The 27561-nt window shown below is 47.5% G+C and overlaps 1 protein-coding gene across 4 annotated transcripts; it reads right to left on the bottom strand.

Annotated features, from left to right (window-relative positions):
- Positions 1-8617: 8617 nt before the first annotated feature.
- On the bottom strand, positions 8618-27540 carry PIDD1 (p53-induced death domain protein 1). 4 transcript variants are annotated; one of them, XM_027703093.1, is made up of 16 exons: positions 27408-27540; positions 23807-24178; positions 21663-22076; positions 20790-20993; positions 19893-19947; positions 19485-19689; positions 18695-18823; positions 18216-18389; positions 17482-17629; positions 16335-16470; positions 15953-16103; positions 14311-14434; positions 13031-13149; positions 12532-12639; positions 11381-11586; positions 8618-10652 (listed from the first exon to the last, which is right to left on the bottom strand). In XM_027703093.1, the coding sequence occupies exons 1-16, from the start codon at positions 27517-27519 to the stop codon at positions 10415-10417; spliced, it is 2895 nt and encodes a 964-aa protein (XP_027558894.1). In that variant the 5' UTR covers positions 27520-27540; the 3' UTR covers positions 8618-10414. The 4 variants fall into 4 exon arrangements, with proteins under 4 accessions (XP_027558894.1, XP_027558902.1, XP_027558910.1 ...); XM_027703101.1 differs by having other exon boundaries at positions 19485-19686; XM_027703109.1 differs by lacking the exon at positions 27408-27540 and adding an exon at positions 25917-26543.
- Between the last annotated feature and the right edge of the window lie 21 nt (positions 27541-27561).

Genomic DNA, 27561 nt, shown 5'->3' with positions numbered 1-27561 from the left:
TTTCCCCGGCGCGGGCAGGGAGAGGAAGGCGCGCCGAGGCTGCAGCCGCCGCGCCCCCATGGCAACGCGGCCGGGCCCGCCGCCGCCTCCCCCGGCCCGGGCCCGGCCTGCCGGGCGTGCCCCGCCGTGCCCGCGGCCCGCACTGCCCTCCGAGCGCCCCCGGGCCCTGCCCGCAGCATCTGGCGAGGCGGCACACGGCGGGACACGGGGCGAGCGGCGGTGCGGCGGGGAAAATAATAAATCTGCCATCTGTACCCGAGGGAATGGCCTGAAGCTGTGTCAGGGGAGGTTTGGGTTAGATATTAGAAAAAAGTTCTTCAGCCGAACAGGCTTCCCAGGGAAGTGGTCACAGCGCCAAGCCTGGCTGAGTTCAAGGAGCGTTTGGACAATGCTTTCAGGCACACGGGATTCTTGGGGATGTCCTGTGCAGGGCTAAGAAGTGGACTCAGTGATCCTTGTGGGTCCCTTCCAACTCAGGATATTCTATGATTCTGTCATTCCCTTCAGGATAGCGACCTGGCAGTTGGGTCACCATGCTGCCTGCTGCCCCACAGGACAGCTGACAGGCTACAGGTGGGCATCACTTTTGGGGTTAGCAGGCTCCATTGCAGCCTCAGGAGATTATGCGGCCTGAGTCCTTGCTGGGACAAAACACCCATGGGGACTGTTTCAGCACACCTTGGAAACTAAGCATGAAGGCAAGGAAGACAGCAGCAGCCAGACAGGTCTCTATGCCTCTTGGGATGACCAAGTTCTTTGCTGTGAGAGTGGCGAGGTTGCCGAGAAAAGCTGTGGATGTCTCATCTCTGGAAATGTTCCAAGGCCAGGCTGGATGGGGCTCTGAGAAACCTGGTCTGGGGTAAGGTGTCTCTGCATATGGCAGTGGGATTGGAGCTAGATGACCTTTAAGGTCCCTTCCAACCCAAACCCTTCTGTGATTCTATGACATCCACAGGTGCAACATCACCAGGGAGAGAGGGAAAGATCTCCAGGGGATCATATTTGTACGAACTTCCCTTACTGCTCACAGACACCCAGCACTTGCCAATAAGAGACACAGTGAGCGTGAAGTTACCGGCTCTGCACCAAGGGCTCACAGGAGCTGGCAGAGCACAAATTCACAGTTATCAGAGATGATCAGAGTGCCTACAAGGATGCTACCAGGAGCATGTAGGGCTAATGAGGACATTGTGTACATGGAGGAAGCAACAATTATGTGGAGTCGTGATGAACAGCCCAGAAACATCACAGTTGTTCACGCACCTGAAAACAAGAGGAGCTTGTTATCACAGTCAGGGACCTGGATCCCAAGGTGAGAAGAAGATGTAAGCCAGAGGCCAGCAAAGCATGAGAAGCCAATGCTAATGAATTGGATGTAGGTGAAAAGGGGAGCAGCTTGTGTGCTTTTCAACCTGGACTGCTCAAAGCATGAGAAGGTACAGCACAGGAGGTGGAAAGCTCACTGCAGAAGGGTGGTGCCTGACCAAGGAAGGAGACCTGTGCACTGTGGCCATTTTATAGGCATATTTTGGATGAGCATCCAGCACAGAAGGAAAATGCAAGTGCTGTGGGCAGAGAACTGCCAGCATAGTCTGTCCAGCCCACAGTCTTGTCTCCCCCATGACCTTGGAAAAGCAGGCAGTGAGGCAAGGGTTGCAGGCAGGCTGCTGTGACAGGCACTGATATGGGGCTCCCCCAGTTTGGGGAACAGCAAAACAATGTGGGGGAGCTGCAGTGACTCCTCCTCACTCCTCATCTGGAAAACTCCTTCCCACTCCTTTCCTTGGTGGTGGCACATCCCTGCTCTGCCCTGTTTTATAAGAGCATCAGTGGGTTTCACTGTGCTATACAGCTCAGACAAAAGCTGAACTGACCTCAGCAATTTGACTCAGATTTTACTCTTTATCACAGCATACCATGCCACAGATGTACTGGTAGTACCTTCCCCTGGCAAAGAAGAGGTTAACACTGTCCATCTTTGTGCGGTGTCTTAGGAGGACTGCAATCACACGTTTTTATTTTTGGTTCTGCTGCATAAAAACAACCGCTCTTTGTAACCTGCATGGCGCAAAGGACCCATTTCTTCCGGCAGCATTTAAGAGAGGGCATAAAAAAAGGAAGCAGAGGAAGAAAGTTCACATTCAGTGAGTGCCAGGTTGTCAAGGTTTCCTCTGCTTTCAGACATAAATTTTTTCTTCTGACAGACACAAGAGAGATTTAAAACTGTTCGGTACAGAGTGGAGCTTCAAAATCAGCAGTGTCTGCGTCTGGTACAAGGCAAAGAGCAGAGCTCAGGACCTCCTGTACAAGGCAATTTTGTTGTCATGGCACACATGGAGGCATTATACCAAGTTTGTGTTTGGCTCGTCACAAAGCTCACTCTGTGTGAATCTCAAAATCCTGTGCTGCTTTCAGCCTGGCTGCCAGAGTGGCCGTGGGTTGGTTCAGCCCTGCAAGGACATGGGTCAAGTTCAGTCTGCTGCAAAGAAAGAGGCTTTCATGAGGTTGCGTTTTTCAGCTTCCCTCCCCATTTGTATTGTTTTCTGTTTCAATAAATCATGGAGTGCCTGTGAAATCCCCAAGCACCTGATGGGTGTGGTTATTAAACCAGTGCTTAAAAAAACCAGGTTAGGCAAGCTTGGGCACTGCTCCCTTGGCATGGTGGCCATACTGGACATGAGTATCAGAACATTGGTAGACAATTTAGCTGATAAATATTGAAGAGGTAGTAACATAATTAGCACTGGTCAACATTGTTTTCTGGAAAAATCAATCTCATCTGAGCCTGATCTCGTTCTCCATTGGGACCACAGGATGTGTTGCCAAAGGTAGCGGCACAGAGGCACTAGGGGAGGCATTCGGCATCTGACTGCTGAGAGTACAGCCAAACAGTATGAATAAAATGAAGAGATTAACAGCTGGCTATTGGTTTGGATGCTGGGAATCACCCAGAAACCACTGACCCAGCAGGTCTGGTTTCATTTTCTGTGCAGATACTTGATACCACAGAAGTGAGAGGGGATGTAGATGCAGCTGGAGACTGAATGGGATGTGAGAAAAGGACAGTTTTAACTCCATCCTCAGCTCTGTTGTCCCTGAAAGTTCAAGGCTGCAATACCACGCAGGTGAACCAGCATACATAGTCTGTCTGTCCCCTCTGGCCATTGCTCCTTGGAAACAGCTTGTTCTTCTTAGTAGCTATTTGATTCAAATGCCTTAACAAATAGTAGGAGGAAAGTCCTTGATGCTCAAGGCACACAGGTGTGTGTAAAACAAAAAAAAAAAGTAGAATTTTCCTCCCTTTGTAAGGGACTTTTAGAGCTGCAGGGTTGACCCTGGAGTGCTAATCGGTAACATGTCATGAACTGGCTTACAAAGTGGCCCAGCTCCTGCAACACATTCTGCAGGGCTGGCAACCTCCAGTAAGCACCAGCATCTTGCCAGTGCCTAGCACCCATGAGGCTCCAGCCTCAGGGCTGCCTGACACCCAGCAGCCCCGGTTCCGCCCGCCTGTCCGCAGCGTGTCCCACAGCAGCAGTGCCTCAGCTCCTTTGGCAGCCAACACAGGCTCCCACACTCAGCACAGAGAGCACAAGGGAAAGCAGTGTCATGCCCTGCACGCTTATCTCCTGCAGAAAACAGCAAGGCACTTTTGTTTATTGAGTGCCGATGAATGGCGCTGTCTTGGCTGTGAGATCGGCCTCCAGATCTCACTCTGAGCACAGCGGCTGGCAGGGAGCCCACAGCTGCAGCCACTTATTGCCCCAGGAGCCTTTCAGCAGGGCTTTCCCCCTCTTCCCAGGGAGAAAATGGCCCACAGCATCCCACAATATGCATCTCTCCCTGTGCAGAGGTGGCATTGGATTTATAGGGCACTGCAGGATAGGGAACATCACTCTTTCCCCCTGTGGTGTGTGGTCACATAATGCCAAACAGTGCAGTTTGCTCCAGGACCTTTCAGCGTTCCTCACCCTCCACAGCTCATTCGTTCTTCTGCCCTTTCAGCAGATAACTATGGGAAACCTGGAGCCACGTTAACCTGCTTTGCTGTTTCTTGGTGGCAGAAAGGTAGGATGGGTCCATTCTGCCAGGATGGAGGGGGAAGTGGACACTGAGGACATTGCTATCCTGCTGTGGGTGAAATAGCTTGACCTCAGAGAGAGTCAAAGTTTTCCAGGCTTGCCACCTCACGAAGAGCTGCCGCCACCTCCTTTAGAGCCATGTTATTTTGAGACCCCAAAAAGCTGATGGATCCATTTGTGACTGCCTCTGCCCTCCAGCCATCATTGATGCATAGCAGTTGACACAAAATAGTCTGTTTATGCAGCAGGATTTTCTTTTCCCTGCCCAGACTGTGACCCAGTCATCTGTTGTAAGGGATTTTTGAGGGGAAGACACTGTTTTCTTGCTCCTCTCAATGCACCACCTTGAAAGCCTTGCCAGGATTGTCACTCAGCCTGATGCTCCTGCAACACATGAAGGATGTGCCAGACCCCAGGAGACAGAAACTTGCAGAGTTGAGAGGGAGCAGCTACAACCAGTGTCACAACCCATGCTTGTTCTTAGCTCTGGCCTTGGGAAGATGCTAAAAAATTTTAAGGATTTCCATTTTTCTCCAACCTGGAGGTAAGAAAACCAAAAACATTTTTCCTGAACAACTGCTGCTTCCAGAAGGAATGAAATCTTCCAAGGACTTGGCTGAAGAAGCAGCAAGGTGAAGATTTATACCTAAGCTTATGTCCTCACCCAGCTAACCTGTTACGACCTCCCTCATCCAGCTTTCCTACTTCTCACTGTAATCTAAAGCTTCTGTCCATTATCTCAACAAATCATAATTAGAAGCCTAACCACTCAGGCCCATCAGCCAAATCCCTTCTTCCCACAGTGGGGAGAGATGGGTGTCTCCACAGGGGCTGCAGCCACTGCCTGCATAAGCCTCACTCTCTCCTGAGATTTGCTGTTTCTAAACCTAGTGATGCTAAACACCTCCAGAAGACCAGGTCTGGCCAGACCTGCTCCGGCAGAAGCCTGGCAGAGACAGCATGGCTGGGACACATCTGGGGTTACTCAGATGTGATCCTGTTCATACCCAAAGTTTTGAGCTCTTGCTACTGCCTTGGAACTGTCCCACAGCTGCAGCTCTCTGCTGAGACGCAGTGAAAGCAAGGCAGAACAGATGTTTTCAAGCTTAACATGTACAAGACAGAAATCCTGTCTCTCCCTTTGGGGCAGTACTGCCTGGTTTGTTATAGGTCACCACTGAAATTCTCAATCCAGGAGTGAAGCTCAGCCACAGGGCTCTGTGGAAAGGTTCAAGCAACAGCCACCTCCTCCAACCCTTGCAAGTGTGGTCATCTCTTATCCACAGGGCTTTGGCAGAAGCAAAGTTTGCAGCCATCTTGGTTTTCTAGGGAAAGCAAGTAGATATGTCTGATCTGCCTCCTCTGCCTTTCCTTGTTTCTCCACATGCTCTGTTGCTGCTGTTATTCAGTTGTTATTCAACTCTTGCCTGAGGAAAGCATCCCCAGATCTCTCGCTCCTTCCATGTGGGAATGCATTCAGCTTTCCATATTCATTTGCTTTTTTTAGAGGATCATTTTCCCACCGATTTAATCAATCAGTTTCTGAACACAACATTTATGTTTTGGCCTCAAACATCTCACAGTAAAGAGTTAGCATTTGAACTATGCACAGTGGGGAAAAAAAGTACCCACTTTGACTTATTCTCAGATGATATTGGATTATTTCATTTGGTGCCACCTAGTTGAGAAACAGTGGATGGCAATCATCTTTTCACAGTCTTTGTCATTTCCCATGAGGTGTAATAGTTTTGCTGGAGAAAATATAAAAAGTACTCTGTAGTACTCATCTCTGAGCATCCTTCCGGCCCCTTGCACATTTTCCACTTCCATTATCTCCTGTTTGGAAAAGACAAGGACTGCACTGATGTTCGATGAGCAAACAAAACAGAAGGATCTTAGCCCCAGCCTCCCAAAGCAAACTTCTGCATGGATAGACCTACAGTGAGGTAGGAAGAGTAGAGGCTAAATTTTCCATGGCCACGGTGCCTACCTGGTTTCTATATTTCCCAGTCACCAAGTTCCTTCAGTGTAGCTAAAAACTGGAACAAGCGTCAAATTCTCCTTGTGGATTTTCAAGACACACAGATTTACAGAAAAACAGTACTTTAAGAATCATAGTATCATACAATCGACCAGGTTGGAAAAGACCTCCGACATCATCAAGTTCAACCCTTGATCCACTACCACCATGGTTACTAGACCATGGCACTAAGTGCCACATCCAATCTCATCTTAACAATCTCCAGGGACAGAGAAGCCACCACCTCCCTGGGCAGCCCATTCCAATGTCTCATTACTCTCTCTGTAAAAAAATTTTTCCTAATATTCAACCTAAACCTCCTCTGCCAGAGTTTAAGACCATGCCCTCTTGTCCTGCTGCTGGTTGCCTGGGAGAAGAGACTGATGCCCACCTGGCTACAACCTCCTGTCAGGGAGTTGTAGAGAGTGATGAAGTCTCCCCTGAGTCTCCTCTTCTCCAGGCTAAACAACTCCAGCTCCCTCAGCCTCTCCTCATAGGACTTGTGCTCAAGTCCCTTCACCAGCCTTGTTGCTCTTCTCTGGACCTGCTCCAGCACCTCAATATCCTTCCTGAACTGAGGGGCCCAGAACACAACACTCCAGGTGTGGCCTCACCAGCGCTGAGTACAGGGGAACAATCATTTCCCTGGTCTGTTGGCCACACTGTTCCTGATACAGGCCAGAATGCCATTGGCCTTCTTGGCCACCATAACATATAGTAAACATACAGTTTATTTCTGTGGGGTTTGGGAAATGGACACACAATTAATTGCAGCAAATGCTGTTTTCTTCATTTTAACAATACCAACTGATAACCACGGTGGGCTCACTTTGAGGCAGCCCTGGGCTGGGGCTCTGATGCACCAGTGTCTGAAAATCAGCCCCATTGCTTTCTCAGTGAAAGCTACTCTTCTTTTAAAGGCTGAAAAAATGCAGTGATCCTCCTCTGGAAGGAAAACAGTGAATTTAAGGACCATCGGATTTCCTTTCCCTTTTGCAAAGCAACAGCAGTATGACATTGTCAAGTATGGACATGAGTGTGTACTAAATAATAGAACTTGGAAATGGAGGGTGGTACATTGGAAACACACTGTTTACCTCCCAGGGCCACTTGGTCATTCTGCTGGAGATCTGCAAGTTTATGAAGTAGAAAAGAGTTTAATTATGAGAGTTGAAGAGCTATAGAAGTTACAGCCAAAAAGAAGGATCCTATCTTAGATGCTCCTCTCCCCAAGAAATTTTTTGCTTTATTTCTAAATTTTTTGTAAGTAGACTTTTCCTGGTAGAAATTTATTTGTGAGAATTTTGGATGCATCAGGATCATGCACACTAAAACCCACAAAATCTGCCAGATCATCTGTAGGACACTATAAGGCGCATAATAGGCACCAGGAAAAGGCTACTTACAAATGACTACTCCAGTGTGTGATGAATTCATGAAAGAAGCCAGAAAGGAACACTATCTTTTGATTTAAAAGATAAATGCCAGGTTAGTTTTGGGGTTTTTTTGCTGCTTCAACTATCTATTGCAACTGTTATCAGCATTTCCTGGCCATAGCAGCTACAGGCTTATGAAGGAGTGACTGTGCCTCAAAGAGATTAGTGACAAAGATAACACACCTCAAAATAACATGCTTTCCATTGACTCTCATCCAGCTCAAATATTTGCTTCCAGGTCAGCTAAAGGAAAGAGCAGTTGGACAATTGCTCTAATTTCCTGCCAGCACCTCCAGATCCTCAGCTGGGCGCTTGGTGTCACTTCAAGGAGAAAACCAGATGCCAGCAAGGTGGCCTGGCCCAGCAGCTGCCACTCAGCAATGAAAGACTAGAGATAGCAGTACTTGTCTGGGGTAGTTCCTTAACTTTCCTTAAGTTATCAGCTTTTCAAATCCCGAAGAGCCATTTTACTGATGATACTGTCTAGGGTTTGATATCTCCTGTTCCCTGGCCTGGTTGCAGCCCATACCAAGTGCAACCTAAACACCTGGCAGTAATCTCCCTCTCTCCTGGAAGGAATCTGTTACCTGGAAGAGCTGTAGCTCTGCTGATGCCTGGATGAGCCCTTCATAAGAGTCCAGCCTACCCTATCCCTTATTCCAGCATTGCCTAACTCAGCTGTGGCCTGGCCATCACAAATGGAAAGCTAAGTGTAGCCTAGCTTCATTCTGTTGTAGCTGTGGATGCTGGCTTATGCCACCTGTAGACTTCCTTAGCCTAGTTTTGCCTAGACAAAAGCCTCAGGCCGGGCTCCACCTGAGCCCCAGACATACACTCAGCTCATGTCCTGAACATTGTGTTTCCCAGCTTAGCCCCGCTGCAGCAAAGCCAAGCTCCAGGGATACCATTAACTCGGCTGCAGTCTGTCCTGCACTTTGCAGCTGGCAGTATCCAAACAGGGGCTCTTCTCCCATTTCTGCACAGCACAGCCAAGCTCACCAGTATCTTTCTGCCAGCAGGTTTAAAGGGACCTGTCCCTGTCTAACTCCTTGAGGCATTTATGGATTAGCAGACTGTGATGTGGAACAGTTGAGTGCTTATTTTATTCCCAGTGAGAGCAATACGCCCAAATGCATCTCTCCAAAACTGGAGGAAAGAACAAATAATTCATTGGTATACATCAAAATTACAGACAAGAACATATGACACAGAATACAAGAGAAAAGGTACATTCAAAAGAGAACAGATGACTTGAACCCAACATAAGACTTGAGGGCAGCACCTAAGAAATCAAATCTGAGGAAGTCCCTAGGCCCAAGGTGGCAACTCAAGTCTCTAAGTCGTTGTCCAGTGCTCTGAACTGGACACTAAGCACTCTGTGGACTCAGATGTTAGAATGGCCTTAAATGAAAAAAAAGCAGAACGATTTTATGCCTCTTTAAATAGTAGTGATGGCAGGTCTGAAACAGCATCAGGGAAGCCACCGATGACTCTTCACAAGGGGAAGAAAACACCAGGATTTCTCCAACCTGCAACTGCAGGTTGACTTTGGGTGTTGCAACGTGGCAATTTTATACACATTTCTTTTTTCAGACTGTGAACAGCCCTTTAAGTAATGCTTAGAGAGTTATGCTGAATTCAAATCTGTCTTGAAAGAGTTGAATTTACTTAGACGACAGTCGTCTTTCGAAAAGCTTGCATGAAATTTTCCACTGTCATTACTGGGTCACTAACTGAGAGCCATCATGAGACAGGGAACAGGAAGAGAAGGGCACCTCAGTAGTCAACAACTGAGCAGTTAAAAAGCAGTAAATGCTTCCAGCCTTATACAAGATACTCAGACTGAAAAACTGGGAAGTTAGCTCAGCACAATTCATGCCAATCCCACCACAGTGCCTATTTAACAGCTGGTCAGACCAGTTTTTAAAATGCAAATTTAAGTCATGATTTTCACCAAACTTCAGGAGGGATCACATCTTCACTACTGCACAGTCATAGTGTAGTATGGAGGAGGATGTGAGGACTATCCCTTTGAAACTGCAAGGGAAATTTTACTTTCACTTATATTAGAGTCTCTCCCAGAACAAGTTATGGATTTTTATCTTTTTTTGGTAAAATGAAACTGGAATTTTGTCAAAGATTAGCACCATGTAGGTCTCATCTAAGAAGCCTGGCAGGTACAGCAGCCTATTTGTTTCAAAACAGCTTTTGGAGCAAAACTAAAAAACGAGAGCAATTTTCCTAAAAATTTTTAGCAAATTGGTTTTTCTCTCTTGCACTTAGGTTTTGTTTTGGACTTAAGGGAACTAAAAGAGATTTGACAGAAAACAGGAAACATTTTCATGGAGAATACAATTCACATTTTCATGTGAGCAAAACACACCATTAACAGAAATAGCTGAACAGTCCCCACCACATCACAGGCCTTCATGACTGCACCTCCACTCTCCCAACAAGCACTGGAGCACAAACGGACCCAAATGCTCACATCCAGTGTTTCCAGCAGAACACAGTTACAGGAATAAGTTACAAATAAATACATGTAACATGAGTATTAATTAATTAAATACTATACTAGCCAGTACTCAACTGACAGACACTTTAGTCTCTAAATTTCTACATGTTTCTGAAAGTTAAAGCTCAAGGTCAAGCAGTGGAAGCAGAGAAAACACTCATAAATGCACTCAAAACTTCCTAGGATTGGCAGAAGTGGCATGTGAGTACAGACTCAAGAGAGCTCAGCAGTCTGCTCACAAGTAAATCAATGCCCAGCTCCTGAGAAAGACACTGGCCCTTGAGGTGGGAGCATCCTCAAACACTGTCACTCTGGGTTTGCAGACGGACCCCGTATGAAACTCATTTTTTTCTGCTAGCTGCTACATCATAGCTATTGCTGAGTCCTCCGTGCTGCTCTCCTGCTCCAAGCCCACGCGGCGGATGGACTCGCTGTATTTCTGTCGTCCCAGATCAATGATGGTTTCAACCTCATCAGCGATGTCCTGGCGGCCGCTCTCTTTCATGGCTGTAATCAGCTTGTTCACACAGTCAGGATCCTCTGAGTTTTGCTGAGCCCATGAGAAAAGCATGCCCAGGATCTGCTTATCAAGGTCGTCTCTGAAGAAAGGAGGAAGCACAGAAGTAACCAACACACTCTCCTGATTGGCAACCCAAAGAGACCTGACCTAAGTCCCAGTCCATGACTAGAGCCCCAAAGAAGCCATCCAGACACACAAAACGCTCAGTGGGCCTGCCTCTTCCCCACCCATCTTACAGGAGTTGCAGGTCCTACAACAGCATTTCTCTAAAAAATATTTTCCTAACGAAAATAACAAATTAAGGCATTCTGCTTTTGAATGTAATTTCCCCACAGGAATAGTAGAACAAATCTAATTCTCTCCTACTGCTCTGGCTTTTTGGTCAGACTGCATGCCCCATGAGGTACCACAAGCTCTTTTTGCATACAGATGATATTCACAATTAAAGCCATAGATCATTGCTCATTGTAAGAGATGGAGTCCAGCCAGGAATCCAGATCACAGAACAAAACAGGAATGCAACTCAGCTGAACTACAGAGCTCATCAGGTTTGTTATTTCCCAATTTTGTTTTTCAAACAAAAAGCTTTGTTTTATAATGGCAAGAGAAAATAATCAGTTTTCCATTATATAAGGCATTATTTTGAGAAGAACCATTAGTCAACCCGTCTTTTATTCAGTGAAACAATTACAGTGTAAAACCTTTCAACCAGCCAAGCATTAATTTATACTATTACACTGCAGATAGATAGATACATAGATAGATAAATAGAATGCATCACTGTTGATCACTGTTGTCCTATCTTACCTGTTATTGTGTCCTATGCGCTCAATCTGCTGATAGGTCAAGCCCAGGTTGAGGCCAATGGTCTGCCAGTCAGATCCCACACGCCTGGCAATGCTCAGCAGGTTTGCCTGTGTCAGGTAGCCAGTCTCAGCATTGCCCAGGTTCAAGGGAGGGAAGGAGAAGCCACACAGGGGACCAGGATTCTCATCCCAGCGGGGTTTCAATTGCTGTGTCACAGAGAAGAGAGAGAAAGAACATTCTTTCTTCAACAAATTGTTTTCATAGAGGACAGTGTCTGGCCACTCTGTCTCCATACAGAAATTTCCTTCCTCCTACTGGGGAGAAAGGAAATTCTGAAGAGTCAGGCTGTAAGAAGTAAGGAGCACTTACACTGGCAATGACCAGCTATGCTCACTGCCTCAGAAAAATATCAAATCATAGTTTTCACATAGCTCACACTGGAAATTTCCTTTCCTGTCTTTACAGAGCGGTTTAAAATGAGCCATGTCTCCAAAGTGTGTTTGCCTCAGCAGTAATAGAGCACTTAGTCTAGATTTGTAGTTGAGGTTGCATGTGACAGAAACGGATGTGAGATCATGGCACGTGATCTGAAGGGAAGCATTCAGCCTACCAAAGTATTTATTATTTTAAGCTTCTCAAAAATCAATTAAATTCCATAAGCAAAAGTTGCCTTTCTCACAATAACACACAGCCTAGACTTTAAAGCTCACACCAGAATACTTACACTTCATGTCTGTATTCAAATCCAGCATAATTACCTCATCCTAATCCTTTCTTTTTTCCTGCTGCATGAGCTGTGTGACTAAGAAATTTACAAACAAAACAGACACTTCCCTTAATTACAGTGAGCTTCCTTGTGTACTACATCCCTTATTCATTCAAAGGATCCGCCCTCTCTGACCACCCATCCAACAAGCCTGTGTTTGGCACGCAGGATGACAGGAGAGATGGAGACCACTCCCAGCTACTCATGTTTCTCGTTTCAGAAGAGCTCACTCACAGGGAGTGGGAAATCACCACAACCTAGTTGGGCAGCTATTTCTTGTAGTCATTCATTGCATCCCTTCTCACAGAGGAAAACAAAATTAGCTGAGCAGGAAGGCCATGTTCCTATCCCATCTAGATTGATTTTTCTGTAGAAGACAACTTACAGGTAGTTTGATGGGCAAAGTAGCAAGCCAGAGGGAGTCTGCTCCTTTCCTCCTCCTGCTGGCATGTTCAGGGATGTTCTCTGGAACTGCCCCTCGGTAGAAGGAGACCTTTACAAACAGAAAGCATGCAGTGAGGCTCTGATTCAAGCACAGTGGCCAAGCCTGTTGGCACCATGCCTTTTCTGTCTGAATTCAACATTCTCACCTATCCGCAGCCCACAAATTATGTGCAACTGGGAGGAGCACTGAGGTTCTGCTGTAAAGGCTGGACTTAACTGCCAACACCCCAAGAATTAACAGCAGGAATGTAAGTCCTAAGTGATGAGTGATCCTTCCAGACTACACTTCTTGATTATTCAGGGTTTAGTCAGTGAAATCCAAAACCAGAGAAAGAGGGGAGGAAAAGAGTCATGCACAGCACTCAGATCACTATGAGGAGTATTGTAAAAGCAATGCTGATGAAGGAGGGAAAAAAAATTCAGTGTAACTCATTGCTCACCTGGCCTTTTACAGCTTGGCCTTTCCTGTCCACAGGGGAGGTCACATATACTTCCTTCATGTTCTTCAAGTGGGAATAAAAAATAAATGACAGACGTCCGTCCACACAGTCAGGGCGATCTGTGCAGAGAAGCAGCAAACGGTCAACTTGTGGAGAAAAGTGTGCAGCTTTTCGAGCCTGGCCAACAGCCCATCGTCCACTAGCAGCCTCCATGCTACTAACTACTCCTTCTGCTCATGGCTGAAAGAATTGCAACCTTCCCTTACTCACTGAGTGACACAGGAAAGCAGAAAACACTGACTGTGGAGAAAGCAGGTCCTACAAGTGAAAAAGGAAAATGGACACAAGGTAGAGATAAAGTTCAAGAACGGAAGGCAAGGCAGGATGACACATGGAGTCAAGTCCATCCTTGGTGCTTCCTTCCCATCTCAGTCCATACTATCCCTTGAAGAGCAGAATCAGCTGCAATAGCACCCTTTAATGCACAAAAAAAGTCACCTATCTCATCACCATTTATACAGGGGTGCAGAGTAGAGCTAAAGGAAAAAAATGTAATCAGGTACAACATTCATATATGTAATTAGCTGGAAATTAAGTTAAGAGTCCAGCCTAAATCAAGATAGAGGGACAGACCCTGGCCTCGTGAACTCCACTGAAAGTCCAGTGCACTTTTAAGTTGTGTTTACTTTACACCAATGAAACTGAGCTCCATGTTCAAGTTTTGCAGAAAATGGCTCATTTTGCAGCTGGAACAGGTCCAGACACATTGGGACATAAAACATCATCTTGAGCTCTTGTCCTGCTCCCTCTTTCCTTCTCTTCTAGTGGCTCCAACAGCAGGAATTATCTGTTCTGGATTATTTCAGAAATATCTTATATAAAAAACACCTAGCTTTATACGTGTTCTCAGAAATGGGCAACATTAATTAGATCACCATAGGCATCCCAATGTTGTGCCTTAGACGCCAGTAAAAGGGCACAGCTCGCTGCAGAAGCAGATCAGTCATAAAATAAACACATTTAGCTATTGCCCTCTGCAGGTTTACAAGAGCATGAGAGGAAATGAAAGTCTGCAGACAGTATTTTCATAGGGAAAAGTAGACACAAAAGATGGGTGACCAGAGAATGTAACAAAATCATGGGTTTGCTGCTGTGAGTAGTGGTTGAACTGGAGACAGAGAGGAATGTCATGGATGAGTACAGCCCCCAGCAGAAACATGCCTGGGGCCAGAGAAGCACAAGAGGTAGGGAGCAGCAGAATGAGCCCAGTACTGCCATACCCATATCAATGCTGATGCCTCGCTCAAAAGCTGCAAAAAATTGCTCTCCCTCAAACATCTCCACCATGTCAGATGGCTCCGGTCCTTGATAGCGGTTCTGCAGCCTTTCCAGCACTGGGTCAACCTGACAAGGATGACAACACAGGACACCGTGTTTGGTCTGAAGCACATCTGTTCCCTGGCCCATGTCCCTACACTCCTGATGTTCCTCTCACTCACCTTCAACCGGAGAAGACCATTTCACATGAGAAGGATGTAAACAGATGAACAAACACCCTCCCCCTGCTATCCGTGGTACATTCACTACAGACAAAGAAGTGGTGCTCTGAGTTTTGTGCCTTTTGTGCCTCCTCTCAAATAAAAACCAGACAAGTCTATGTGGACTAACAAAGATAGGCAATCCCAAAGATGCCTTTAAAAAAAGCATTTTCAGCAATGTATCTTTTTTAACAGGTCAGTAATCTTCAAAGATGGGGAGGGATTTACTTGCTACCATATCCCCCTCACAGTATACCGTTAAAAGACATTTTCTCTGCAAAAAGACACATGCTACAACAGCTCATACAATACAGCAGAGCTCATTTTGGCTTTGCAGTCTGAGATCACAGTGGCAGACTTGGGGTGTCGGAGGCAGTGCAAGAGTCAGCTTAGGCCCAAAGCATCTAGTCTTCCTTCTATTTTTAAAAGTAAACCTCTCTCATCCCATGACCAACCCTAGCAGGAATACAGACACACCCAAACCAGGATCTCACTGTCAGTGTCATTGCTGCCTCCTGCGGAGATAATTTTAGCCCAGAACCCAAGATATAAAGAATCCTTGCAGATGCTTGTGTCCATGAGTCCTTTCAATATAAAACAAATTGAGAGAAGAAGCAACCAGACCAGAGGATTATGCAGAGCTGGATATGCATCCCAGTACTGGCAGCCTGATAACACAACCCCCACCTCACCGAGCGGCAGTGCCTGTCAAGGTACACGCTCCACAAACACAGATGCACACTCTCTTTGCTAACATCTGAAGCAACACTGCTCAGGGCTGATACCCCTAGAGCAGAGGCAGCAGAAGAGAATGCATGAGTGCTTCCCATCTCCTTCCCTACAAAGTCAGCCTGATTAGCTCAAACTCATAGCATAAACTAACCTGATGTTGCACTGAAGCAGGTTAAGGAGGGGTCACATGTTCTGTCCACTTGCTTGAACTGTAAACAGCAAGGAACAATGGGAAGAGTACCATTTCTAACCACTCCAGATGAAATCAAAGCACTGCTGCTGCCCACACCACTAGCCCAGACAAGTGACGTGTAAGCTTTAACTTTGACTTAAGTTTAAGCCAACATGTTTTGCCTCATGTTTGCTGGATGCTAACAGCATATACATGGCCAGTAACTTTGGCTCAGCGGATTTTAGCAGCCCAATCCTCAGGGTAGGAAATCAATGCATGGCATGTGCCACTGCATAGAATGAGGTCTCCTTCTTCCCCCAGCTCCCTGTGAGTCAGTATCACACCAACTGTGTGGTGACAGCACACTCCAGCCATGACTCTGGGGCAGTAAATAGGACCATTTGGTGCACTGCTACCCTTATATCCTATAAATGGAGGCCCAGGAAGCTCAGGAGCAAGGCAATGGAACGTCGATCAGACCTTGTGCTTGGGGACACACTGTAGCAGGACTTGCTCGGGGTCCTTCTTCCTCTGCAGCGCAATGAAGTTCACCTGGTACAGACGCAGCCGATCATAGACCTTCTTGGCAATGCCTTCAACGTAGGTCTTGGTGGTGTACCACAGCCAGTACCTGGCAGACAAGGAATTAAGAAACAGGAGGGATCCTGTCCAGATAGAAACACCAGTGTCATACCCACAAGATTTTAAAATATGATGGGTAGAGACAAAGTGCTAAATTGGGCCTGACTTGCAAAGAGAAAAGGGAACAGATAGGGTTAATGGCATGACTTCTGGTCAGAGTGTGGGAAAAGCAAGGCAGATGAACATCCCATCTTTTCCTCAGGACTAATCCTGCACTTACCAGGAGAAGTGAGTGACTTCAAACATCACATAAATATGAGTGAATTTCAGCACCACCTGACTGGTAATGTCATCCCAGGTTTGGCCCTCCAGGTCACCATGGAGAAGATGCAGCTTTAACTGATCCAAATTTAGCCCTAAAGACAACAGCGATCAAGAGATGCTATAGGCAGTAGAAGCCTTTATTCATTGCTTTACAAATCCAGCCACAGGTTTGGGTGATTTACTTTTTAAAAGCACCAAATTAAGGCTCATGGCCTTCAACATCCAGGACTTAACTTTGCTCAAAGAAGAGCAGCAATAAAAGGACTATGCTATCCCAATGCTTCAAAGATATTCTGGCAAAATAGGCACACTTAAAACAATAGTGTGCCAATTTCCACCAACAGATTCATTTGACAATTCTCAACACCAAAATCTAATTAAGTTCCATCTCTTTCTAATGTACATCCCACAGACTTTCCAATCCTGATGCACTTCAGACATACAAATACCAAGTAGTGTTATAACAAAGACCGTATCACACCCAAAAAAATTTTACTTCTTCACAAGAAAGCCAGGAAAGATCAAAGAAAGTAGGAATTAGGACACACGGGGTACTCAGCAAACAGAAGAATTCCTGGCACAACTGAGGCTTTTTTACTTTTTTAGCAGTATTGAGAGTGGGACATGGCTTAGGATATCATCATACAGCTTTAACTGCAGTGGCTCAGCACCTGAGTCATGAGCAAGGAAAAGAGAAGGCAGACCCCTGGAAGCAGCATCTTCATTTCCTGTTTCAAGCTATTCCCAATCATGATTCAAAGCCCTTTCATCAAGCATCTCCTTGGTTGGCAGGAGTGACTCTCTAATCCACCATACTGAAACCAGCAGTCTAAATACACATGTGTTTTGACAGAGAAATCCATTTGCCAAGGCCATTCTCCCAGCTTGTCTCGTCTGTGAAGCCCAGCACTGATCTGATAGATCTGAACTGCCTTCAGTTCCCACCACCCTATACAACCACTCACTCAGCAGATAGATTTTGCCGTTCTTGCAGGAAAAGCAAGCTTTATTATCCACAGGAGAGGCAAACAAAATTCTCAGCTTGCCATTTGTGGTTTTCCACATATGGCATTTCTCTTTGCCAGTTTTAGGAATAAACCAACCTGTGACTCCGGGCGGGAGGGGCAGCTGAATTGTCACTGGATTGAGAAAATCCACCAGGGAGTCCTGGGAGAGGCAGAGCAGGGGACTGGCTCTGCACTCTGCATTGGTTGTGATTTCATCTATCACTTCCGCAGGGACCTGCAGCACCTGGACACGGCAGACAGCACAGTGAGCAGAGCAGTCAGATACCAAATTCCCACATTGCTCACTCAGCTCCCCCAGCACCCAGCAGGCAAATGCAGCTCTTGCCTCAGGACCCAGTGAGAAATAGAAGCACAGTGAACTTTGGCTGAAGTCTGGCAACCTGCAAGCTGAGACAGACCAAGATATTACAATAGCATTTAGCACTATCTGGTAACTATAGAGAACAATTAATTTTAGCGGGGTGGCTTCAGAATTAGATCCACATTAGATTTCCCCCCACCCAAGTCTCACTGAGCTGTTTTGCCAAGCTCAGTTTTGCAAGGGAAAAAGAGGCAAAATCTCCTTGTGTTCCCTTTATAGAAGCTACCTGCTGGTCTGCTGGAGACCCCACAGGGCAGCTTGCAGTACAGCCCATTTTGCAGGCAGGGAAGTTAAGAAAGAAGGTGATCTGAGATGGGTCAGCCCACGAAGCACCCATGTCAGACAGGAATTACCCTAGGGCAGACGTCTCAAGTTCAGTTCCTGTACTTGGCATGGGAAAACAGCTGCACCACAGCTTACCAAAGGTTGTTTTTTAAAGCATGCATACCTGCATCTTGACCCTGCGAGGCTCTTCGGTGACTCCAGGAGGAAAGATCACTTTGATGTTTGGATCCACACGGGAAAAGAGCAATGTCCCCTCTGCTGGCACATTGCATTCATCTTGCACAAGTCGACCCACAACAAGGAACCAAGAGAAGTGAAGGACACTACAGTGAGCCATCTGTAACAGAAGGCAGGGAAGAAAATATATAGGCATATAATTTAATACAATAAAGGCAGGAAAACAAGGACCAGTATCAGCCAAGCAGATGAAAGCACTAGAACAGGGATGAAGCATGGCAGGCTGCAACTCACCACCTTCAGCAGACACACCTCCATGAGAGAGGAAACCTGGAGCTGAAATCCACTACATTTTATAGCAGCTGGTCAAAATACAGCTCATGAGATGTTTTAAATGGGCTCACTCTTGGCTGGGCAAAACCAAAGAGCAACAATGTGTGTCACTGGTCATTTCAATCTGCTCACCAATAATCCTCTCTTCTGCTCCACTCTTGTTGTCAGATCACTCCAGCTCTGCCCACTGAAGGTCCGAACTACCACCTCATGCTCACGAAGCATTAGAGGGTGGACAAATGGCATCCAGATCTGCACCTCCTGGCAAAAAAGCATTGCTGTGAGACACCAATAGAAAAGATAAAACCAAGCCCAGCTCTGCTTCTTGTGCAAACAAGAAGGGAGAAGGTGACGCACAACCTGTATGCAGGCAGTGCAGGAATCTGCTCTACCCTGCAGTCTCTGGGGAGGTGACAGGAGATGTTGGATCCACTATGGAGTGGGACAGCAGGAAAAGTTCAGCAGCTGCTGGGCAGAAAGGGCAAAGCAACTTCTCCAGTGAGCTGCTTGTTAGCCATGATGGGGCTGGGGGTGTAACAACCTGCCAGCTTGAATGAAAACCACACAATCAGACTTTTATAGAAGGATGCAAACCATTCTCTTTGCAAGCTAAGGCCAGATGCTGGAACAGCACTTATCCTCTGGCACAGCAGGAGGGTTGTGAGTGAGAAAGGTTACAGCTCAGCTGAATTAAGAGCAGTGAGGAAGGCAAAGGCACCAGGCCAGCACAGCACCAGAGAAGCTGGCTGTGTCCTTTCTGAGTCTTTGCAGTGGGGCTTCTTTGAAAGGCAGTCCTGCAGATATTTAAAAGCAGCAGTTATGGGGGTAGCTGTCTCAAAAGTCCCAAAAGGCTCTCCCAGAAGACTCTGATGACCTACTGTAAAGGCAAATTTATCAGGAGGTGACCTAGATGTGTCCTCACCTGCTGGAATTTGACCCCATGAGGCTGCAGCTCCAGGACCTTACTCAGCAAGACATCATGGTGACTAAGCTTTACCCACTGAGGATCCGGTTCGAGGATTCGGAAGTGGATCAGCAGAGGATCAGAGGCAGCCCCCGCTGGAAAGCAGAAATGGATGTCACAGGGCAGGACCACTTCGCAGCCTTCGGAGGTGACAGGAAAGCTTTTGGAAGAAATGCATGAATGTATGACACTGTGCAATGACTTCAGCACTCCAAAAATCAACAGAAGAATCTCATACTTGTGTTTGACTGGCCTACTGAGGCTATAAGCCTATACACTTCTGCAGTGCAATACCCACCTTGCACCAATCTTGTCTGGGACCTTGTAACACCACAGTAATATGAGTTCTTCATAACAGAGGCTTACCTGTGCTTTCTTAATCTACAGGAGAGTTTTCTTAGCCTTCTAGCACTGGATTCACCTGAGGCAATAAGAAGGTTTGGGTAGGAGGAGAAGACAGAGGTTACTTGTAGACAAAAAAGGCTGAACAGTTTTGGCTTAATCCCAATCTGACAGAAGCCACTAATGGAACCCTGCTCACGCTCCAGCGGGCTCCAGATCAAGCAGCAGCAAGAGGATGGCAAGTGGTCTAGAGGTCCCAAGACAAGGAAATGCTGACTCTCCCCCCGGGAAACTCAGAAGCAGAGGGAATCAGAAAATATTTCAATCTACCAGCCCTGCAGCTCTCAGGGCCATGTTTGATTGCCTCGGGCCACCTCTGGGAATCAGTGATTGCTCTTGTGAACATGAGCACCATTGGGAAACCCTGCTCAGATTCCTGCTTATTCATCACCTTCATCTTGAACAAAGAGCTGCTCCCCTGCAGCCTGTGAACCCCAGGAAAGCAGGAGGTAACTACATAGCAGAATCACCTCTTACTCCTCTTTGAGTTCCAGCATGAGCCACCACAGCCTTAGGGCCATGCAGCAAGTCCAAGAACTGGTGCTCACCTCTGCTAAAAAGGCTGGACCTCTTTAGGGACCTCTCCTGATCCATTTCCTGTGAATCCCATTTTCACTTCTACAATTAAACCTTATTGAGAAAGCCCAATTCCAGGGACAACTGAGCCCTTCAGACCAGGCTTGGGCTCATAAAAACATAACTAGTACTGTCTGTATCCTTACAACCTAATAATTATTTCAGACAAATAAAGGCTGATCTGATTCCCCCCTGCTTGCCTTCTCTAATCCAAACGCATCTACACCATGCTGGGCTGAGGGAACAGCTGGGCTGAACACACAGCAGCAGAAGTCTTGCAATTACCAGCCTGCAGAGATGGTTCAGTTTCTCCTAAGGGATTGCCATGGAGGTCCACAAATGGCAAGGCCTGGATCTCAGCAGGGACGGCACGGAGACAGTTGTTCTGCAGTTCAAGTCTGGACAAGTTGGGCAGGCTGGCAAGCGAGGCAGGGACTGTCACCAGGCAATTGCTGTGGAGATGCAGCTCACGCAGAGACTTCAAATTGGCTGCAGGTTAGAACAAGAACAAGAAGTTGTTAATTGTGTCACACATCAGCTCTAACCCCCCCTTCCTCATCCCATGTAAACACACATATAATGAGGGAAAAGTACAAAAGCCCAACATCTCTATAGCTCACATAATAAAGGGGTGCAGGGAATTAGCTGAGAGGCAACACAACCTCCTCTGTCCTCTGCTTTTCAGCACCCAGCTATGAGTGTGGATGGAAGACATTTCTGTGACAGCATCAATAACAACCTCAGGCACAAAGTAATAAAGGATCCAAGAGCCAGGAGGCTGGGCAGCAGAAGTCAGAGCCCAGTTCCATGGACTTGTCCACACCACACACTGTGATTTCAAGCCCAGATTTGTATCCCATCAAACCCCAGCTCTTCTGTTTCCAGTCCTGGGTGCTACCCAAAACCAGCCAGGCCAGATTGTAAATTGTATTGAGATCTTAGCCACGTTGCTGATCCACAGGAACAGAAAGTGTGGTCCAGAGAGTCATTAATGCTCAAAGGGACTGACTGAACCAAGCATGTTTCTTCCAGATATCCCTTTTATTTGGCTCCAGCAGGCTAACAGCTCTGGGGACAGAGACCAAGGACCTCAGAGGTCCTAGGCTGTACCAAAAGCTTGGCAAGCCCATGTCTTCTTTTCCCCTATAAAATACATACCTAAGGAGTCTGGGATGCTCGATAAACAATTCCCAGAGAGAACCAGCTCTTTGCAGTTGTGCAGATTCCCAATTTCTTCAGGGAGCAATTGCAAAACATTTTCTGAAAGATCCAGGATCTGCAGCATTGACAGCTCCCCAATGCTCTGAGGTAAGTCCGTCAGCTGATTTTTCATAGCAGAGAAGAAAGTCAGCTTGCTAAGACAGCCAAAGTCCTCGGGAAGTGCCACCAGGCTGTTGTGGCTCACCAGGAGCACGTGGAGGCTGGGGAGGTGGAGAATGCAGCTCGGCAAGGTGGAGAGTCTGTTGAAGCTGAGATCCAGGTGGGTGAGACACTTCAGCTTCCCAAAGTCTTGTGGCAAGCTTGTCAGGGAGCCACGCTGACAGGAACCAAACTTATCTCTAGCATAGCCTCCTGGGTGTGGAGGGAAGTAGAAGAAGAGGTCAGTATGCTACAGGGACACCACGCCAGCCTCACATGAGACTCCTTAGCACAGAGACTCATGAGATGGGGAGTTACTGATCACAGTGAGCAGCACTGATTACAAAGTACTCAGAGAAGTGAGTCTTCTGTTTCATACCTCAGTTTTCTGATCAGTGAAAGGGGTGGAATGGTAAAAATCTGTTATGAAATCTAGATGCCACAGTGAACCAGTACAGCTCTGCTAAACACATCTGGAGTCAAAGCTCAGAACTAGCCAGGATAACCCACACATCTACCACCCTTCAGCAAGGTGGCCCATATACCTCCAAACCTCCTGCTCTCCTTCCCCACCTCTTCCTCACCAGCATCAGTAGCTGACACACAACACTTTATGGATTAAGGAGATAGTCCTTCCCCTCAAGGCTTTGTCCATGCTGTCAAGAAACAAACAACCCTGAGGATCGAGATCTGCCCTTGCAAGACTGGAGGGCAGACATGGCAAAAGCAGTGAAAATGGGGGGGGTGGAGAAAGTAGGTAATTCAGTTTTGTGTGGGCCAGACAGCACAGAGAAAGAAGGATACAAGTTCCCCACCCCAGCTTGTGACACTCAAATGGGAGAAGGGCTGCACCCATGGAAAATAAGTTGAGCAAACAAAAGGAAACTTCTCTGTTTGTTCGTTGTTTCCTACTCCCCCTCTACTGTTCTCTATTTGTATCCACATACAGCAGAGGGCACCAAACACTTTTTATGCTGCATAATGGTGCAAAATTAAACAACCAAACTATCAGACACATTTCACTTTGTACATATGAAAATCTCAGTGAATTATTTTATTGCACTTCAGGATGCTCAGGGTGTGTGTACATCTCACTAAACAGGACTAATAAAAGGTATTGCTGTTATCATCACCTTACTAAAGATGGAAAAGAATTTCAAATTATTCATATGAGAAATCTGTGGCAGATAAAGAAACGAACCTCAATCTTTTCAGTTTTCAGCTAGAACCCTGAATTCTGGCCACAAACTCCCTCTTTTTTCTCTCATTTATTTTTAAAATTCCACCTCCCAAAGAGCAAATGATTCAGTCTGATAAAGAAATTATACCACTTGTATTGAGATCCTCCCACAATAAAGAGATGAGAAAGTTCAAATAATGATCTAATACTTATAGCTCTAACAGTTATTACACTTTGCTAAATTACATGCATGTCCTGTGTCATACTTTAGATAAAATGTTGAACAGCCTCTTCTGGTCTGTCTTGAACTCTGCTAAATGTACAGTTATTGGCAGTAAGCAAGGATTTAAGCATGGATTGATTCAGATGGAAATGCAGAAAAGACAGTTTATTATACGACCAAAAATTAAAGAGGGGCTGAACATTTACCAAAAAATCCAACACCTTTCAATCCCCCTCTTCTTGAATAACTGCAAAAAATTCTTTTAAAGAGAGTGGCTAGAGAAAATTCTGCAGCATCAACTCAACCAGACTCCAAAAACTGATCCCCAGGCAGCTGTAGAAACAAAGTAACGAAATAAGAGTCTAGAAGCTGTATCTTGTTGAAATCTGCATGCAGCTCTGAGAAAGGCTAAGAGCCAAAGCTGAGGTAAGGGGCACTGGAACAAAACACTTCCAAGGGCAGTTCGTCCTGCAGATGTAGAGAGAAGGATTAACAGAAAATCCGAGCCCAGAAAAGTTGGATGGTAACGAGCCAATTTACCTTTCAGCACCAGGGATTTCAGGTGCTGCAGATGAGGAAGGCTGTCCAGCGTGGTGCCAATGAGGCAATCGTTGCTGCTGAGACGAAGGAACTCGACCTGGACCACCTCTTCCCGTCGCTTCTTCAACAGCCAGCAGAAATAGCAGCAGCCATCAAGATAAACATCCAGGTTCAGTCTGTTGCCTGCAAGGCGGGGGCCAGCAAGCGCAGGAGCCCCTGAAGTCCCCTCCACGCACTTGTCCCTGAGGCTCAGCAGCTCTACCGTCTTCTGCACCTCCTCCATGGGGTCTGGACATGCTCTGACTTGCCAGCCAGGCAGGAACCAGCGGCACCACGAGGCAGCCGGGACAACAAGGAGGAGGAAAGATGGCGCTGAAAGAGAACACAAGTGCACCATGAAGGCCTCCTGCCCCAGCCCAGAGTGGCTGGAAACAGTTTATAATCACAGCAAAAGGGCAAGAAGGATTACATGCATATTACTGAAAGCTTTGTGGGCAGAGAGCACAGAAATTCAGGGTGACAGATGCCACAGAGGCTTCTCCTCCTAGGGAAAACCTCAGATGTTTCCAGCCAACATCTCAGCAAGGAATGGAGCAATTACCCACCATTAGAATAAATAGTAATATTAACTTAAAAAGATATAAATGTAAATGCCTATTCCTTATGCAGATTTCAAAGTGCGTTAGTGGGAAGCTTTACAAGTGGAGAAGAAAACTGGGACAGGGAGAGCTGAGCCAGAAGCAAAGCCCAGGGTCAGCTCACAGACTGTGATGGGTCCTCGTTGAACCTGATTGTGAAACCAAGTGCCAATGGAATAGAAGTGAGCGGGCAAAGGGTAGCAGAGCAAACATGTCAGGGCCAGGGCCAGGGTTAGAAAAGGAACATCCATGACACAGGAGCACTGGACTGTGCAGTCATACTAGGCTCTTGTGGAAGTGCAAACCAGGCACAGAGCTGTGGCCAGCTAGTTACCAGCTAGTCCCTGTTTCTTCCCCTCAGCATCCTCCACAGACAAAGGGAAAGGGAAAAAGTAGATATCATATAGTGCATGCTGAGAAGGATTCGAACCTAAAGGAGCAGAGGTACAAAATTTGAACAAATTAATTACTCCTCTGCTTTCTTAGTGTGAAGAACCCTTCATCCATCTAGGACTTTTAAAAGAAGACACTATCACCATAGCACACAGGTAGTTAAAAGATGAGCAGAGGCACTACACTTGTTTTTACACCAGTAGTCACGTACTTCCAAGGACCTTGTTTCCTGCTCTTTCCACTTCCTTTATCTTTTGCAAGTCCTCCTGAGCTTGGCAATTAAACTAGCTTATGATGTGAATATCGAGAGCTCTTTGTAAACTCTATCATGGATCAAATAGGTGAATAAAAGTTTGAGTGAGTGATGTAGAACTAGAACAAACTTGGCTCTTACTTTCAAGGCCAACAGAAACAAGCTAATGCCCCAGCAACACCCTGAGGAGCAGTGCTTTGACTGTTAACCTGTGGGACATGGCAGGACTGATGTTCCCAAGGCACAGTTTGGTGGAGAAGTCACACCCGTCACACCCATCTCCCTGAGAGGGCAGGAATGTAATGACAAGAACAGGAAGCAGAGCCCAGAGGCAGCTCAAAAACTGCAACAGGTCCTCGTAGAACCCTGTTGTGAAACCAAGTGTCAGTGGGATAAAACTGAAACTGCTGCTTTAGTATAAAGGTGAGCATTTCTTACAAAAAAGGCTGTACACAATACAACCGTAAGAAAAAAGATCATCTGTTATAGCTTTGTAAAGCTGTTGATGGTGAAGGAACCGAAGGGGAGCTCTGCACTGTCCAGGCTGGAAAGGCTTGGAGGCCACAGAGGCAGCTCAGGGTGTGCCGCCTTACGCGGGTCTGTACATCCCGTGCACAGGCAGGCACAGACACACGGGCACACAAACCTGCACATGGACACATCCCCGCACATGGACACACAGACCCGCACATGGACACACAAACCTGCACATGGACACACACACACGGGTCTCGGACTGTCCACACGTGCCCTGCCCCTGGCCCCACGCCACCTCACATCCCGCCGTCCCGACCCGCGGCAGCAGCTCCAGCCGGGCCCCGCGCACCGTGTCCCGCCGAGCACGGCCCCACTTGTCTCACCCCTCCGGCCCCTGGCCCTCAACAAGCGCGGCTGGGCAGGGCTGGGCTGGGCTGGGCTCTGCCCGGCACTTCCTGCAAAGTTCTCGGGAACCGCGCTGCCGGGGTGGGACGGGGGCGGGGAGGTGCCAAAGCCAGCGGGAGGGAGGGCTGGTGGCCCTGGGCATCCTCAGGGCCAGGCGTTCCGCCGCCACGGCAATGTCACGAAAGGAGATTTTCCTGACACGGCCACGGCACCGTAGCCTGTCCCGGTGGGGCTCCCCTGGGCTCCAAGGGAGCGGGAGGCACGGGCAGCTCCGGGTGTTGTGCTCACTCGCTGCAAATCCAGGGAGAGAAACGGAGCGGGGGCTGCGAGCCCAGGAGGGCGCAGGGCTGGGGACTGCCGAGCCAGCCCTCATCCCACCCGGAGGGCACCTGCCTCGAGCCGCTGTGTCGCTGCGTTCGGTCTGTCGAGGCCCCTCGGCGTGTGTGCTGCTCCCCGTGTCGCCCCGAGGGGCGAGGCCACGGCGAGTCCCGGCTGGTGCCCCGGTGCTGCTGCCCTGAGAGAAGCGCCCCTTGCTCAAAGCTCTCCCTACAGCACCCTGAAAAGAGGTTGTAGCCGGGGGGGGGGGAGGGTGGCCTCTTTTCCCAGGCAACCAGTGACAGGACAAGAGGACATAGTCTCCAGCTGTGCCAGGGGAGGTTTAGGCTGGACACTAGGAAGAATTTCTTCACTTGAAAGGGTGGTTAAGCATTGGAATGGGCTGCCCAGGGAGGTGGTGGAGTCACCATCTCTGGAAGTGTTTAAGGAGAGAGTGAACATGGCACTTAGTGCCATGGTCTAGTTGACAAGGTTGTGTTCGCTCATAGGTTGGACTTGATGATCTCAGAGGTCTTTTCCAACCTAATTGATTTGGTGATGTCAGGACTCTTGTCCTGTCAACTAGTTGCCTGGGAGAAGAGGCCGACCCCACCAGGCAGTTGTAGAGAGTGATAAGGTCTCCCCTGACCCTCCTTTTCTCCAGGTTAAACAACTGTAGCTCCCTCAGCCGCTCCTCATAGGACTTGTGCTCCAGGCCCTTCACCAGCTCCATTGCCCTTCTCTGGAGTCACTCCAGCACCTCAATGCCCTTATGGAAGTGAGAGGCCCAGAACTGGGCACAGCACTTGAGGTGTGGCCTCACCAGTGTTGAGTACAGGGGAACATTTCCCTTGTCCCACTGGCTGCTCCAAGATCATCGAGTCCAACCATTGACCAAACACCACGACAATTAAACCACAGCACTAAGTGCCACATCCAGTTGCTCCTTCAACACCTCCGGAGACTGAGACCCCACTACCTCCTCGGGCAGCCCACTCCAATGCCTGACCACCCTTTCCATGAAGAAACATTTGTTTCATGTCTGCACAGAGATGCACTCTGGCTTTGTGGATTCACCACCCAGTGCCCCTCTCCGTGCAGATACAAAATTAACAAATACCAGGACACAGTGTGTGGATCAGCTGGGCTTGTGCCGACCCCAGGGCAGGGCAGGGTGCTGCAATTGGAGGACACAGTCTTAAGCTGTGCCAGGGGAGGTTTAGGTTGGCCATTAGAGGAATTTCTTCAGAGAAAGGATGATTGGGCATTGGAAT

This window comes from Neopelma chrysocephalum, unplaced genomic scaffold (genome assembly GCF_003984885.1).
Source record: "Neopelma chrysocephalum unplaced genomic scaffold, ASM398488v2 Primary Assembly neopelma1_24, whole genome shotgun sequence".
Classification (NCBI taxonomy): domain Eukaryota; kingdom Metazoa; phylum Chordata; class Aves; order Passeriformes; family Pipridae; genus Neopelma; species Neopelma chrysocephalum.
Note: the sequence above shows the minus strand (reverse complement) of the source record. Positions and strands in the feature narration are given on the sequence as shown.